Below are 17,812 nucleotides of genomic sequence, written 5' to 3' on the forward strand. Positions count from 1 at the left end.
AACGTTCTACAGCTTTCTAATATACAATACTTTGTGTTTCAATTCCTCACCATGTCAAGATATTTGTTTGCTGTCAGTGAATGACATACCAAGACTGTAAAGCCATCACATAGCTAGTCCTGCTCCCAGCTGATAAAGGATGCAGTTGTATCTAGTTTAGGTAATGCTCTATCACCATGATGGAACAGTTAGTTGGATCTCACAATGCTAGTGTGAAACTAGCCTTAAAGAGGTTGTCTTAGGCTAGTTTCACACTAGCGGCAGGGAGTCTGTCAGGCTGCTCCGGCGGGTGAACAGCCTGTCGGATCCGTCCTGCCGCTAGTTCACGTGTGCCCCCGGACTGCCGCTCCGTCCCCATTGACTATAATGGGGGCGGAGTTCCGGAGGCAGCATGGCAGCACACGGCGAGAGGCAGCCGGACTAAAAGTACTGCATGTCATAGTTTTAGTCCTTACTTCAGCAAATGGTATTTATTATGTAGAGAAAATTAATACAAGGCACTTACTAATGTATTGTAATTGTCCATATTGCTTCCTTTGCTGGCTGGATTCATTTTTCCATCACATAATACACTGCTCATTTCCATAGTTACGACCACCTTGCAATCCAGCAGCGGTGGCCGTTCTTGCTTGCTATAGGAAAAAACGCCAGCCTCTCTGTTGTCTGGGAAAATGGGAGTGCACACAGGCTGGTGCTTTTTCCTATGCTGTGAAAGCACAACCACTGCTGCTGGATTATGAGGTGACTCGTAATCATGGAAACAAGCAGTGCATAATATGATGGAAAAATGAATCCAGCCAGCAAAGGAAGCAATATAGACAATCACAATACATTAGTAAGTGCCTTTATATGAACTAAATCTGTATAATATGTATAAATGCCATTTGCTGAAGTGAGACAGTGCCTTTAAGCAGTAAGTATAGAATATGGAAATGTAATTGTAATTTTGACCTCCTTAATGCACAAAGATAATGCAGTGATGTCGCAATACTGTGATAATGCTTATTGTGATGTCACAGTACAGGCACAATACTGTTGTAATACCCCAGAGTGGCATTGCCACCTCCTTTGGACCCCCACTATCCTTATTGGTGCGTCCTGTGTCATCATATATATGTATTGCCATTTCCTGCAATATGTATTTCCTTGCTAATTAATGTTTAAGTGTAAAGTGCCTGGTTCACCAGCAGATGGCAATCTGTGCAGAGCTAATTTCTCTGGAAAGGAACCTTCTATTTCCATTCCAGCCCTCTTTAGAGAGGGAGGAGTTTAGTCAGAGTAGGTCAGTCTAGCCGTCCCCTCCTGGGGAGAGGTTGTGTGTTGGCCAGCATAGCGCTGTCTACTCTGCTGGGCCCAGAGGCCCTGCTTCTGAAGTCTATATGGTTGCTTGCCCCCTCTTGGGCTTGCATTGCCTTAACCCCAAGCTAAGTGAGCTTGAAGCCAGGAAGAAGTTCCTTTGATTAAAGTAAGAGACAGACTACATACAGCTAAGTTCCAGCAGAAGAGGAAAAGTCTCCTATTTAAGCCAGCCAACATAGCAGAGCTGAGAAATCTACAGCATAGCAAAGCTGAGAAAGCTACTGCATGGCAGACTGAGATTGTTTCAGAAGTGTTTGCCTGTCAGCAGTGGCGTACATAGAAAAGTAAAGGCCCCATAGCAAGGATCAAATCAGGTCCCCCACACAGGACAGAAGGGTTTCTGCCTAAACCCTTTCAATGACCCCTGGGACATTTTCCCACTGCCTTATTTGCTAAAAGTTGTTCCTTTTAGAGGATAGAGTCCTGACCAAGTTTTCACCTACAGTAGAAGAGGAGACAATCCCAACTAAGACTGCTTCCCCTCTTGCCCTGGGCCCCATAGCAGTCGCATGGTCTACCACTATGGTAGTTATGCCCCTGCCTGCCAGAGTTAAGCCAAAACCTGCTGATGACCAAGATAAAGTTTAGAAGATTGTTCCTTGATAAAAGTTTATGCCAAGTAAAGCTGTGTTCAATGTTACTACAAGTCTAGACTCAATTATTCCTTTATTATCCAAGTTACTGACCCCTTTTTGCACTGCTTCGGACTACCACGTCTGGAATCCAAGGATATCTAGGTAGGAGCACCGTGACATGTGCATACAACATCTTCAGAGACATTGTAGGCCACTCTACATCATCTACTTAAAGGGGACTCGTTGCTTAACTGCAATGGCGTCACGACTACTTGCTCTGTAAGAGGGACATATAATCGTTAAAACCTCCTAAGGGGCAAGGGATACCCCAGACCCCCGGGCTAAGGCTGCTGCACTGTCAGTGATGTTACATGATAATACACATGGTGATGTCAGAATAGTAAAATTATGCGCACAGTGATGTAATATGCGCACAGTGATGTAATAATACTGGGAAAAGGCACACAGTGATGTCACAGTCCATGAATTATCTACTATTGTTACAGCACAATAATTAGGCTACTTTCACATATGCGTTTATGCTGTCAAGTTTTGAGATCCGGCAGGGGATCTCAGAACGCAGCAAAATGAATCTGACGTCAAAACACTTTGGAGAGAAATGAGAGCGGGGACCTCCTTTATAAGAGTCAATGGAAGACTATTCTGTAATAAGTTCAATCATTTGTGATAAAAGGGATACACACATGATGATTAAATTATGATTAATTCTACCTGAAAGTAATGTATGCTGAACTCTAATTACAGCTGCTGATTCAGAGTCTGCTGAAAAGAGAGCGGCACATGAAACCTAGCAGGCGCCAACTAGATACATACTTATGGATCTACAAGTAAACACATGAAAAAGAAGCCTTCTACCTCGTTCAAATGTGGATCCTGAAATCATATTCTCTAATCAAAACAAATATACAGTTAGGTTCATAAATATTGGGACATCGACACAATTCTAACATGTTTGGCTCTATACACCACCACAATGGATTTGAAATGAAACAAATAAGACGTGCTTTAACTGCAGACTGTCAGCTTTAATTTGAGGGCATTTACATCCAAATCAGGTGAACGGTGTAGGAATTACAACAGTTTGCATATGTGCCTCCCACTTGTTAAGGGACCAAAAGTAATGGGACAATTGGCTTCTCAGCTGTTCCATGGCCAGGTGTGTGTTATTCCCTCATTATCCCAATTATAATGAGCAGAGAAGAGGTCCAGAGTTCATTTCAAGTGTGCTATTTGCATGTGGAATCTGTTGCTGTCAACTCTCAAGATGAGATCCAAAGAGCTGTCACTATCAGTGAAGCAAGCCATCAGTAGGCTGAAAAAACAAAACAAACCCATCAAAGAGATAGCAAAAACATTAGGCGTGGCCAGAACAACTGTTTTGAACATTCTTAAAAAGAAGGAACGCACCAGTGAGCTCAGCAACACCAAAAGACCCGGAAGACCACGGAAAACAACTGTGGTGGGTGACTGAAGAGTTCTTTCCCTGGTGAAGAAAACACCCTTCACAACAGTTGGCTAGATCAAGAACACTCTCCAGGAGGTAGGTGTATGTGTGTCAAAGTCAACAATCAAGAGAAGACTTCACCAGAGTAAATACAGAGGGTTCACCACAAGATGTAAACCATTTGTGAGCCTCAAAAACAGGAAGGCAAGATTAGAGTTTGCCAAACGACATCTAAAAAAGCCTTCACAGTTCTGGAACAACGTCCTATGGACAGATGAGACCAAGATCAACTTGTACCAGAGTGATGGGATAAGAAGAGTATGGAGAAGGAAAGGAACTGCTCATGATCCTAAGCATACCACCTCATCAGTGAAGCATTGTGGTGGTTGTGTCATGGCGTGGGCATGTATGGCTGCCAATGGAACTGGTTCTCTTGTATTTATTGATGATGTGACTGCAGCAGGATGAATTATGAAGTGTTTCGGGCAATATTATCTGCTCATATTTAGCCAAATGCTTCAGAACTCATTGGACGTCGCTTCACAGTGCAGATGGACAATTACCCAAAGCATACTGCAAAAGCAACCAAAGAGTTTTTTAAGGGAAAGAAGTGGAATGTTATGCAATGGCCAAGTCAATCACCTGACCTGAATCCGATTGAGCATGCATTTCACTTGCTGAAGACAAAACTGAAGGGAAAATGCCCCAAGAACAAGCAGGAACTGAAGACAGTTGTAGTAGAGGCCTGGCAGAGCATCACCAGGGATGAAACCCAGCATCTGGTAATGTCTATGCGTTCCAGACTTCAGGCTGTAATTGACTCCAAAGGATTTGCAACCAAGTATTAAAAAGTGAAAGTTTGATTTATGATTATTATTCTGTCCCATTACTTTTGGTCCCTAAACAAGTGGGAAGCACATATGCAAACTGTTGTAATTCCTACACCGTTCACCTGATTTGGATGTAAATACTCTGAAATTAAAGCTGACAGTCTGCAGTTAAAGCAGATCTTGTTCGTTTCCTTTCAAATCCATTGTGGTGGTGTATAGAGCCAAATATGTTAGAATTGTGTCAATGTCCCAATATTTATGGACCTGACTGTATCCCTAAAAACACTATAAAATTTGCATAAAACGTGTAAGGCCGCAATTGCGGTCCCAATGCACGGGCAACATCTGTGCAGCGGGCCGGACCCATTCAACTTGAATGGGTCCGTGGTCTGTCCACACCGCATGTCATATTTATTTGCGGTGCGGAACAACAGAAAGAAACACCACGGAAGCACTCCGTAGTGCTTCCGATGTTTCGTTCCGTGACTTCGTTCCGCTTCTCCGGAATTGCGGACCCATTCAAGTGAATGGGTCCACATCCGTGATGCGTGGTGCACAACGGCCGTGTGCATGAGGCCTAACTGTGTAAGTACTTGTAAGTACATATCTTGGACAGATCCTGAGTTACGGGCTGTATTATACTCCAGGGCTGCATTCACAATTCTGCTAGTTGTCAGATATACCACGAACAGTTTAGTAGCACACCTGTAATCTATTGGGACAGTTGTCCTACATCAGATTACAGCACAGTGTCAGTCTTAAGGACATAATATGTTCATATACAGTCACTTTTCAACTTTGTAAATGATTAATCTTTCGGTTTCTATGCCTAGCAGCCATGACATCTCTGTTTGTTGGTAAGTTCCTGCTTGTATTACTTAGTACCATGTGAATGAATATAGAGTCTGTAGCATAAGACAGAGGGCGACAAAGGTTCTGAGCTTGCTTCATTACGGTGAGTGATAGGAATACCACCTGTGCTTAAAGAGGACCTTTCACTAGTTTAAAAACTAACTACAGTTGCAAGAAAAAGTATGTGAACCCTTTGGAATGATATGGATTTCTGCACAAATTGGTCATAAAATGTGATCTGATCTTCATCTAAGTCACAACAATAGACAATCACAGTCTGCTTAAACTAATAACACACAAAGAATTAAATGTTACCATGTTTTTATTGAACACACCATGTAAACATGCACAGTGCAGGTGGAAAAAGTATGTGAACCCCTAGACTAATGACCTCTCCAAGAGCTAATTGGAGTGAGGTGTCAGCCAACTGGAGTCCAATCAATGAGATGAGATTGGAGGTATTGGTTACAGCTGCCCTGCCCTATAAAAAACACACACCAGTTCTGGGTTTGCTTTTCACAAGAAGCATTGCCTGATGTGAATGAAGCCTCGCACAAAAGAGCTCTCAGAAGACCTACAATTAAGAATTGTTGACTTGTATAAAGCTGGAAAGGGTTATAAATGTATCTCCAAAAGCCTTGCTGTTCATCAGTCCACGGTAAGACAAATTGTCTATAAATGGAGAAAGTTCAGCACTGCTGCTACTTTTCCTAGGAGTGGCCGTCCTGTAAAGATGACTGCAAGAGCACAGCGCAGACTGCTCAATGAGGTGAAGAAGAATCCTAGAGTGTCAGCTAAAGACTTACAAAAGTATCTGGCATATGCTAACATCCCTGTTAGCGAATCTACGATACGTAAAACACTATGGATTTCATGGGAGAATACCACAGAGGAAGCCACTGCTGTCCAAAAAGAACAGTGCTGCACGTTTACAGTTTGCACAAGAGCACCTGGATGTTCCACAGCAGTACTAGCAAAATATTCTGTGGACAGATGAAACCAAAGTTGAGTTGTTTAGAAGAAACACACAACACTATGTGTGGAGAAAAAGAGGCACAGCACACCAACATGAAAACCTCATCCCAACTGTGAAGTATGGTGGTGGGGGCATCATGGTTTGGGGCTGCTTTGCTGCATCAGGGCCTGGACGGATTGCTATCATCGAAGGAAAAATGAATTCCCAAGTTTATCAAGACATTTTGCAGGAGAACTTAAGGCCATCTGTCCACCAGCTGAAACTCAACAGAAGATGGGTGTTGTAACAGGACAACGACCCAAAGGATAGAAGTAAATTAATAATAGAATGGCTTAAATAGAAGAAAATACGCCTTCTGGAGTGGCCCAGTCAGAGTCCTCACCTCAACCCAATTGAGATGCTGTGGCATGACCGCAAGAAAGCGATTCACACCAGACATCCCAAGAATATTGCTGAACTGAAACAGTTCTGTAAAGAGGAATGGTCAAGAATTACTCCTGACCGTTGTGCACGTCTGATCTGCAACTACAGGAAACGTTTGGTTGAAGTTATTGCTGCCAAAGGAGGTTCAACCAGTTATTAAATCCAAGGGTTCACATACTTTTTCCACCTGCACTGTGAATGTTTACATGGTGTGTTCAATAAAACATGGTAACATTTAATTCTTTGTGTGTTATTAGTTTAAGCAGACTGTGATTGTCTATTGTTGAGATTTAGATGAAGATCAGATCACATTTTATGACCAATTTGTGCAGAAATCCATATCATTTCAAAGGGTTCACATACTTTTTCTTGCAACTGTATATCAGTGTGCAGAGCGGCGCCCAGGGGTCCCCCATACACAGCAGTGTGTATGAAGCTTTAAAAAAGGACCTTTCACTAGTTTAAAAACTAAAAACTAACTATATCAGTGGGTAGAGCTATCAGTGGGAGTCCCAGGCTATGAGCTGTGCGCTACGATTGGCCAGCGCTGCAGCAAGGGACAACCCTAATACAAAAACTCTGCCCCGTACAACAGAGGGAGCTGCACACACCGGAGCCTATACCAGGCGAACGGAGCGGCGCCCAGACATACTAGTAAGTGCAGGGGGACCCCTGGGCGCCGCTCTGCCCACTGATATAGTTAGTTTTTAGTTTTTAAACTAGTGAAAGGTCCTCTTTAAAGATTCATACACACAGCTGTGTCTGTATTTTGGTCCGCAAAATACAGATTTACAGAATTTTGATACCTTCCATGTGCATTCCATAATTTTTCTCACTCCCATTAAATGGGGTTGTCCGCTTTTTTTTATATTGATGACCTATCCTCTGGATAGGTCATCATTGTCAGATCGGTGGGGGGCCAACTCCCGGTACCCCTGCCTATCAGCTGCATGAAGAGAACACAGTGCTTATATTCGCGCTGCCTTCTCTTCATTGTATACCTGCTCTACATTGCAACTGCGGCGGTAAGCAGGTGTAATTACATCTTAGCCGTCCCATTCACTTCAATGGGATGACTCCTTCCTATTCAAGCTTTTTCTTCAAACAGCTGATGGTTGGGAGTGCTGGGAGTCAGCCTCCCTGCCAATCTGATATTGATGACCTAACCTCAGGATAGGTTGTCAATATAAATATACGAACAAGAATAGGACATGTCAGAACTGGTCAGAGCTAGGCGGACAACACAGTACACAAACTATAGGCAGAGAGTAGTCAAAAGACAAGCCGAGATCAAATACCAGACGGGATGCACAGTACAAATCACGTGAGACAGAGAGTGGTCAAAAGACAAGCCGAGGTCAAATACCAGACGGGATGCACAGTACAAATCACGTGAGACAGAGAGTGGTCAAAAGACAAGCCGAGGTCAAATACCAGACGGGATGCACAGTACAAATCACTTGAGTGACCAGGGAGTGGTCAAAAGACAAGCCGAGGTCAAAAGCACAAACAAATCCAAGAACCAGGAACCTAGCTAATGAGCCCAAACAAGACTATCTCTGGCACTGGTATATGGCCAGGAAGGGGTTTAAATAGAGCACCGAGTCCCAGGATCAGAACCTGATAGGTCATGACTCGCGCTCCATTAGTCAGAACACTAGCAAACAGGAATGAAGCAGCTGAGCAATCAATCCACTGCTGTCGCATCACCAGGGGGCTTGGCTTAGCATCGCATTTCTACCGGCGCGGTTGCCCTGAAGCTTTAGACTATAGCTTGCCAATAAGAGTCGGTCTGCCTTTGTACAGTGGCTACTTTTAAGCACATGTGGATGTAATCTGTAAACGCAGAATATTGTGAGTAACTACTGAAGCTAAACGTAATAAAATCAAGAATAAATATATATACATGCTGCCACACTTAATAATACAAGGGCACAAGGACCAGTCGGGTGAACAGTAGCATGCATTTTAAGTGGCCACACAATGCACTGTGGTTCTAAGCGTTGCACTCAGGAAATATGAGCACTTGTACTGGATACATTTATTCCCATGATTTTAGCATCTTAAGTGGAACAACAGGTGCTGAAGTCTGTTGTGGGCCCAGCTGGCACCGGATCTCAGTGGTCATAGATGTAACGCACATTCATCTGCAGGTTTGGTGGAAAGAAGAGGGATGAGAAGCTGGGATGAGGTGTGGGAGGGGTGGGACTGTGTCTGCCTCTTTCTCCAGTGTCTCAGAGGCATCTCAACCAGCTGCAGACTGGCATGTTCCCACTGTACATGTAGAGACCCAGCAGTGCCACAGACAGATGCCAGCCCTCCCTGGGAGAATCACTGCACCCTCAGGATTTAACATGATCTTTCTGGTTGGGCTCTGCTTCTGCTTCTCTCTTATCCTGGGAAATCAGGAATCTGAGAATACTGAGAGTAACTTGTCTGAGTTTACAATAACAAATGGCATTGCTGAAAAAGTGAGTACTGCATGTATTTTCTGCTGCACTCTTTGCTTGCTACATGTATACGATACAGGAAAATTGCAGATCTGGGCATTTTGCTTGATCAGCTTTTCTGTACAATGCGAAAGAATTGAATATTTGCAATAATAAGCCTTGCAGACTGGAGTTTATTCATTACGTGTTGAGCTGTCATGAGATCATGAGACGTATAATTGAACATATGTATTTTTTCCTGAGCGCGTTAATAGTTTGTGCTATTTAAAAGTATAATGGATGGAAGTTTTCAGTTTATTAATGCATTGGGAATTAAGAAATGAGCCATCTGTCACAGTGACTTCTGACTGTACATGTAATAATTATATATAAGACAGTTTAGCACATCTTTTATGATTTTGTTAGTACTTTGCATGTTACTAGTTTTGTGCATAGTGCTGAAATGTGGTGGTGTTTTACCCCACCTGATGGGGGCTCTCTTTTTACCATGTACGGTGATCAGCTTCTATATTAACCTACTATTCAGACTGAAGAGCTACCGTGAAATTACCATAAGCTGGACAACGATCTAATGTGTATGGGAGTCTCTCACCTCTCCCCAATATGTCAGAGGAATTTAGGATTGGTAGTTGAGTTTGCCAGAGGAGCCTGGTGGCAGCTTTCTTCTGTCCTGTCTATCTGGACAGGACACATGCATGCATGGCTAAGCTAAGCATGCACGTGTATGAAGGAGACAAGAGAAATAGGTGACTCCCATTAGAGAGTTCAGCCGACAGCTATCTAATATGTATGGCCAGCCTTATAGAGATAAGCATACGCATTTAGACCAATTACCCAACGCTCGTTTACTGGGATCTATTACACTTCTATAAACTGGCAGATCGGACAGATCACTAAACTGGCGGCTTGGTTGGATGGATCTCTAGAACCTGTACACTATCATTATGTTTTTGGTCATTTTAATAATCACTCCTGACGCCTGGGATTAATCATGGTTTTACTGCTTTCTGCATGATAGAGGAGAAGAGGGCGATTTTAAAGGGGTATTCTCCTCTGGACATTTATGGCATATGGATAGGATATGCCATAATGTTCAAAAGGTATAGGTTCCATTCCTTTCTGAAGAACAGGGCCCCACTATGAATGGAGAGCAGGCCACGCATGCTCTTATTTCACTGGTACAGGAATTCTGAAAATAGCCAAGTTCTGGTTCCGCTATTTTTTCAGAGTCCCATGGAGATGAATGGAGGGGCGGCTGCGTATGTGCAATTCTCTATTCACTGCTGTAGGACTTCCAAAAATAGTAAGTGCACTTGGTCGACAATTTTGGATGTTCCATAGCAGTGAATGGAGAGGACACGGCTCATGCGGAGCCTGCTCTTCATTCTTGGTGGGGCCTCGTTCTTGACATAGGAGTGGGTCCCAGAGGGGAGACTTGCATCTAGCAAAATGTGCCATAAGCATATTCTATCAATATGTAATTCACTGTCAGATGGTAATACCACTTTAATACATATGGTAAATCTTGGTTTTCTCCTTTATATGACACAAGACATTATAATACAAAAACAAATACATGAAGCCTACTTTATATATGTAAAATAGAATTGGCGACTTGGTGCTGATAGCATTGAAGTTCCACAGATATGCTGTGGTCCCCTTGGTATTCTGGAATTTGAATGTGGAGTCACTAAGATGTATTGCTTATCTTTCCATGTCCCTGATAGGAAGGCAGCTCAACTGATCTGCAAAGACTTTCTGTAGACTAAGGTCAGAGAGAATCTAAATTCAACAAAAACACCATCTCCGGCTTCTCACACGTCAAGTGATAACGCTATAGCTTATAACAGTTTAGTCTCTTTAAACAACCCAGTTATTAGATAGCTTAAAGGGAGTCTGTCACCTCCAAGTAAGCATACTGCCATGTAGGGAAGGTGCCTTGCAACATAACATGCAATGTTTGTGAAATGGAAGTCTTTTAATCCTGAGAAAATCTCTTTATTTTTATGCAAATAAAGTTTCCGGTGCACCATCATCTGGGCCGCTTCATTTGGTGCACCATTGCTCTGCCGTATTGCTGCCCAGTGCCTTCTCATCTTGTTTAATTGATAGTCCTTAAGAATTTAGAGCCGGTAGCAATGACATAGGGGAAGCCATGTGCACGAAAAGGAGTAACCCGGCCCATAGTGCACCAAAACCCTTATACCCTCCTGATTAAAACACCAGCTTTTCACAAGAATGGTATAGTCATGTTTGGGGCACCTAACCTACATGGTGAAGTACTTACTTTGAAACTGATGTTTCAGATGATAGTGTCCCTTTAAATTTTTCTCTATTGTTATTGAGAGACATCTTAATTTCTGTATAATGGAACATTATTCCTCTTTCTGGTATACTTTGTTCTTCATTTGTTCCACCACTGTCAGTCAATGGAAGCATTCTTGTATACATTCAGAGGCAAGCTTTCTAGACCATATTCTGTCCACAGACCTGATGTCAACGAGAGGATTACCTTCAAGGTGGTAATCTTCAAAGAGCAAGAAGTCTATAGCTACAGCAGGGTGGTGTTTAGAGCAAAGGTCTAGATTGTCTAACAGGTCTGATTCTGTTTGGTGTACCGATGTGTCTGTGTTTAGCTGATACAATTCTGGGTGTTCCCTACGTCCAGTATTTGTATTCCCACCTTGAACTCTCTGTGATCTCTAAATGTTGCATATCAGATAACCAGGCCTAATGGATTTTATTTTACAACCTCAATGTCCACTTCTAAATGCTGACTGGTCTGTAATAAAATTCTGCAAACATGTCACTTGTAATATAGATAACTGTTAGGTAACCCAAGCTATACCATGGAGAACAGGAAATGTTTAACTGAATAAGGTTACTTTCACACTCATGTTTGGTGCGGATCCATTATGGATCTGCACAAACGCTTCCGTTCAGATTATACAACCGCATGCATCCATTCAGAACGGACCCATTTGTATTATCCTTAACATAGCCAAAATGGCTTTGAACACCATTGAAAGTCAATGGGGGACGGATCCGTTTTCTATTGTGCCAGATTGTGTCAGTAAAAACCATCCCCATTGACTTACATTGTGTGTCAGGACGGATCCGTTTGGCTCCGTTTCATTAGACAGACACCAAAATGCTGTGTCCGCCTCCAAAGCGGAATGGAGACGGAACGGAACCAAACTGAGCCAAACTGATACATTCTGAGCGGATCCTTTTCCTTTCAGAATGCATTAAGGGCAAAACTGATCCGTTTTGGACCGCTTGTGAGAGCCCTGAACGGATCTCACAAACGGAAACTAAAACGCCAGTCTGAAAGTAGCCTAAAGTTGCACTTTTATGTAGTGTTTTCCAGGGCCGGCGCCACCTGTAAGGCGACCTAGGCAGCCGCCTAGGGCTCAATTTAGCAGGGGGCGGTTTAAAAAAAAAAGCGTTGGTTAAGTGGTGGCCGCTCCTGCCGCAAGTTTTTTACAGCCCGGGGTGGCGCGTCTGATTGTGCATGCACCGCCCGGGCGCAGCCTGAAGAGAGGGACTGACAGGAGGGAAGCGCCTCTAGTGTAGCGTGGCCGAGCTCTGTTCGGTCCGCGGTACAGGAGCTTTTGTTTTCCTGTACTTAGTGAGCACTTCCTTTCAGTCCGGCCGGGCACAGGAAACAAATGCTCCTGTACCGTGGACCCAACAGAGGTGGGGGGGAATGAGAGTGACAAGGGAGGGGGGGAGGAAATGAGAGTGACAAGGGAGGGGGGGAATGAGAGTGACAAGGGAGGGGGAGGAAATGAGAGTGACAAGGGGGGGGGGGAGGAAATAAGAGTGACAAGGGAGGGGGGGGAGGAAAAGATGAGTGACAAGGGAGGGGGGGGAGAAAATGAGTGACAAGGGAGGGGGGAGGAAATGAGAGTGACAAGGGAGGGGGGGAGGAAATGAGAGTGACAAGGGAGGGGGGAGGAAATGAGAGTGACAAGCAAGGGGGGGGGAGAAATGAAAGTGACAAGGGAGGGGGGGAATGAGAGTGACAAGGGAGGGGGGAAATGAGAGTGACAAGGGAGGGAGGGGGGGGGAGAGTGACAAAGGAGGGAGGGGGGAAGAGGGAGGGGGGGACAAGGGAGGGAGGGGGGAGAGAGTGACAAGGGAGGGAGGGGGGGAAGAAGAGAGTGACAAGGGAGGGAGGAGGGGGAGAAGAGAGTGACAAGGGAGGGAGGGGGGGAGAGTGACAAAGGAGGGGGGGAGAAGAGAGTGACAAGGGAGGGGGGGAGAGAGTGACAAAGGATGGGGGGAGAAGAGAGTGACAAGGGAGGGGGAGAAGAGAGTGACAAGGGAGGGGGAGAAGAGAGTGACAAGGGAGGGGGAGAAGAGAGTGACAAGGGGGGAGGGGGGAGAGAGTGACAAAGGAAGGGGGAGAAGAGGAGAGGGAGGGGGGAGAAGAGAGTGACAAGGGGGGGGGGGGGAGAGTGACAAAGGAAGGGGGAGAAGAGAGGGAGGGGGGAGAAGAGAGTGACAAGGGGGGGGGGGGAGAGAGTGACAAAGGAAGGGGGAGAAGAGAGGGAGGGGGGAGAAGAGAGTGACAAGGGGGGGGGGGGAAGAGTGACAAGGGAGTCCTCAGAGCCAGACCAAGAGCCAAACTGCAGCCAGAGACCAGATCATCTTATTGTCCTGGTGGTAAGTAGACAATGCAATATGTTTATTATTTAATTGTTTAGTTATTAATACTACATTGGAAACTAATTTACCTCACATTTAGGGTTCATTCACACATCCGTGTGTGTTTTGCGGATCCGCGGATCCGCAAAACACGGACAGCGGCAATGTGCGTTCCGCATTTTGCGGACCACACATTGCCGGCACTAAGAGAATATGCCTATTCTTGTCCGCTATTGCGGACAAGAATAGCACACGTTCTATTTTTTTCAGGATCGGAATTGCGGACCCGTGCGGCCCCATAGAAATGTATGGGTCTGCAATTCTGTTCCGCAAAAAGAGACAGCTACAAGAAGCTTGATTAACCCTAAGGGAAACATAGCAGTTCTTTTAATTTAAATGCTGAGAAAGGGGTGGAACATATGTGATGTCATGATATAGGCGGATCATCTGATAAGGAAGGGGGGGCGGCAATTTTTATCTTGCCTAGGGCGGCGAAAATCCTTGCACCGGCCCTGGTGTTTTCCTGTCCACAATCTTCTTCTTATCAGTTACTACTTGTAGGTAGAAATAGTTGTGAACATTTCATCACTCTGGAGTTAAAGGGCCTCTCTGGACTACAGATATTGTCCTCTAAATAGTAGGTCATCAATAACAGTTCGGTGGGGGTCTGACTCCCATAACCCCCCCACCCCCTTCCCGATCAGCTGTTTTGGGTAGCTGCAGCTCTGGAAACTATACATTGTACAGAGCTGGGAGCAGGCAGCTCCATACACTATGTGGTAGTTGTGTTGTGGACCATTCAAGCAAGAATGACCTCTAAGGACCGTTCCTTTTTGTGCCAGAATGTACTGCAGTTGTCCAGCACTCTGGGTGAGTATTTAGCCAGGCTGTATATCAGACGTGCCTTTTGGAAGTCACAGGGAACCTCAGATGTTAACACTTAGAAACACATGCTTCAGCAACTTTTCCAAATGAACGTCCAACCCTAACCCCACCCCAAGCCAATCCTAGTTATAACCTCATAATTAGTGACCCCAGTGACATCCCTCAGTTGTCTTGCTACACATTAAGACCACATTACCCTTTTTGTTTGTTTTTATCCTAAGAAGTACTAAGAAGAGAAAAGATCATCACAGAGTTACCATTACTATTACTATGGTACCCTTCACTCCCCCCAATTACCTATAATATTGTGACAGCTTTATAGCAGTACCTACACCTTAGTCACTGCTACAACACTGTTCTTTGAAGGTGTTATCCCCACAGGATAGGTGATAAATGTCATAAAGGTCCCAGAGCTCTGAACTTCCCCTGGGAGTTATTTCAGTGCAAGAACTGTGCTTTGGAACTGTGCTTATGGGTTACCATAGGTGAGCAAGATCACCACGTGCATTGCCAAGTGCTGGCTGGAGTAGTGCCAAGCATATGTCAGTTTTAGGCTCCATTCACACATCCGCAATTCCATTCCGCATTTTGCGGAACGGAATTGCGGACCCATACATTTCTATGCACTTTCGGGTCCGCAATTCTGATCCTGAAAAAAATAGAACATGTCCTATTCTTGTCCGCAATAGCGGACAAGAATAGGCATATTCTCTTAGTGCTGACAATGTGTGGTCCGCAAAATGCGGAATGCACATTGCCGCTGTCCGTGTTTTGCGGATCCGCGGATGTTCTACTTTACAGCAGTTTGATAAATCTTCCCCTGAGTGCCTACTCTAAAATTTGATAGTGGATAGAAAATGGCATTGGGACTTTTTTCAGGGTTTATCTGTTTCCAGTAATGGCTAATTTTACTGCTGCAGTATATTTTAATTTTATGTTTCTTTGTGGAACAGTTTTGTAAAAGCCCTCTCAAGGTCCACAATTCTCCTGTGCACAAAGCAAGGTTCATAAAGACATGGTTTGATAAGTTTGTAGAGGAACTCAAGTAGCCTGCACAGAACCCTGACCTCAACCCCATTGAATACCTTTTGGATTTATTGGCACCCCAATTATGATCCAGACTTCATTCATTATCAGTAAATGACCTCATAAATGTTTTTTTGTCTGAATGAGAACAAACTCCAACAGGCAAACTCCAAAATCTTGTGGAAAACCTCAGAACAGAAGAGTCTGTTATAGCTAAAAAAGGGCCCAACTGCATATCAACGCTATATCAATTCCGATGGTTTTGGAAAGGGATGTGATGGTCAAGGGTGCCCATAATTTTGGCCATATATTGAATTCAATCAGAACCATTGGTACTGGTAATATCTGTTATAAGATGGATATAACACAGCATCATGGCTTCAGTCATATATGGAAACCATGGCATAGATTTAAACTGCACCTTACGTTTTTAATGCAGAGAGAGGCGGTTGGGATGGTAGTCAGCACCCAGAGTTGCCTCTCCTGTAAACCGGTGGCCCCTACAAGCAATGTATGGGTAGAAGTTAATTTCTGTGTTTCTGATCTTTCTAATTACCAGGAACTCATTCATATATTGATGTATATGCATATCTCCATAATATACAAGGAAAGGTTAGTTTTAGGGAGTCTATCACCACCCAGGAGCGCTATTAGGAGCAGTACTGCATGAATACTATTACTCCTGAGTCCAGAATTATTTTATATGTGTATACTTCACCCATTATACAGCAATGTACCAGTGCTGGAATACAATGCATTCGGAAAGTCTTCAGGTCCTTTCACTTTTTTCACATTTTGATATGTTGCGGCCTTGTGCTAAATTTAAAAAAAATTCCCCATCATTTTGCACTCAATACCTCATCATGACAAAGTGAAAACAGAATGTTCAAAAATTTTTGCTAATTTATTGAAAAGTAAAAACGAAAAATCTTACAATTGACATAAGTATTCAGACCCTTTACTCAGGATTTAGTTGAAGCACCTGTGGCAGCGATTACAGCTTCCAGTCATCTTGGGTTTGATGCCACAATTTTTGCACACCTGGATATGGGGATTTTTCTGCCATTCTTCTGTTCAGATCCTCTCACGCTCTGTCAGGTTGGATAGAGACTGTTTCCTTTTTTTAAGGTATCTCTAGAGATGTTTCATTCGGTTCAAGTCAGGGCTTTCGTTGGGCCACTCGAGTTGTTCTTAAGTCACTCCTGGGTTGTCTTGCCTGGATGCTTTTGGTAATTGTTTTGTAGCAAGGTGAATCTTTAGCCCAGTCTGAAGGTTCAGAGCATTCTGGATCAGGTTTTCATTAAAAACATGTCTTTACTTTGTTCCATGCAGCTTTTCTTCAACCCCAACCAGTCTTCCTGTCACAGGCACTGAAAAACATACCCACAGCATGATGTTGCCACCACAATGCTTCACTGTAGGTAGGGATGGTATTGGGCAGTGCCTGGTTTCCTCCAAACATGACGCTTAGGATTAAGGACAAAAAGTTCAATCTTGGTTTCATCAGACCAGAGAATCTTGTTTCTCACCGTCTGAGAGTCCTTTAGGTGCTTTTTTTTTTTAGCAAACCCCAAGGAAGGGGGTGGCTTTCATGTGCCTTTTACTGAGTAGAGCCTTCTTTCTGGCCACCCTGTCATAAAGCCCAGATTGGTGGAGTGCTGCAGTGATGGTTGATCTTCTGGAAGTTGCTCCCATCTGCACACAGGATCCTTGGAGCTCAGTTAGAGTTACCATTGGGTTATCGGTTACTTCTCTTACCAATTACTTAGTTTGGTGGGGCAGTCAGCTCTAGGGAGACTCCTGGTCATTCTAAACTTCTTCCATTTAAGAATTATGAGGGCCACTGAGCTCTTGAGAACTTTCAGTGTAACAGAAATTTGTTGTACCCTTCTCCAGATCTGTGCCTCAATACAGTCCTGTCTCTTAGCTCTACAGGCAGTTCTTTCCTCCTCATGGATTGGTATTTGCAGCGGTGACACCTTATATAGATGTGTGTCTTTCTAAATCATGTCCAATTATCTGAATTTACCACAGGTGCACTCCAGTCAAGGTGTAGAAACATCTTGAAGATGATTAAGAGAAATGGGAGGCCCCCCAGAGCTAAATTTGTGTGTCATAGCAAAGGGTCTGAATATTTATGACATTGCAAAATCTTAGTTTTTCCTTTTTAATAAATTTGCAAACATGTCTAGAATTCAGTTTTCATTTTTTATTAAGTTGGATTGAGTACAGATATAAGATGTAAAATGTAAAAAAAAATGTAGTATAGCCACTGAGTTATTCCATAACTCGTATCTGTATGCTGACATCTGCTGTTT

The 17,812-nt window shown here is 43.8% G+C and overlaps 1 protein-coding gene across 1 annotated transcript in view; it reads left to right on the forward strand.

The window, feature by feature from the left end:
- The first annotated feature begins 8,710 nt into the window (after positions 1-8,710).
- Positions 8,711-17,812, forward strand: part of ITIH5 (inter-alpha-trypsin inhibitor heavy chain 5) — a 111,736-nt gene continuing 102,634 nt past the window's right edge. The window contains exon 1 of the mRNA XM_040413310.1: positions 8,711-8,951. Coding sequence (XP_040269244.1) covers positions 8,790-8,951 — 162 coding nt within the window. The 5' untranslated portion in view covers positions 8,711-8,789. The remainder of the gene's footprint in view (positions 8,952-17,812) is intronic.

This window comes from Bufo bufo, chromosome 1 (assembly GCF_905171765.1).
Source record: "Bufo bufo chromosome 1, aBufBuf1.1, whole genome shotgun sequence".
NCBI lineage: Eukaryota > Metazoa > Chordata > Amphibia > Anura > Bufonidae > Bufo > Bufo bufo.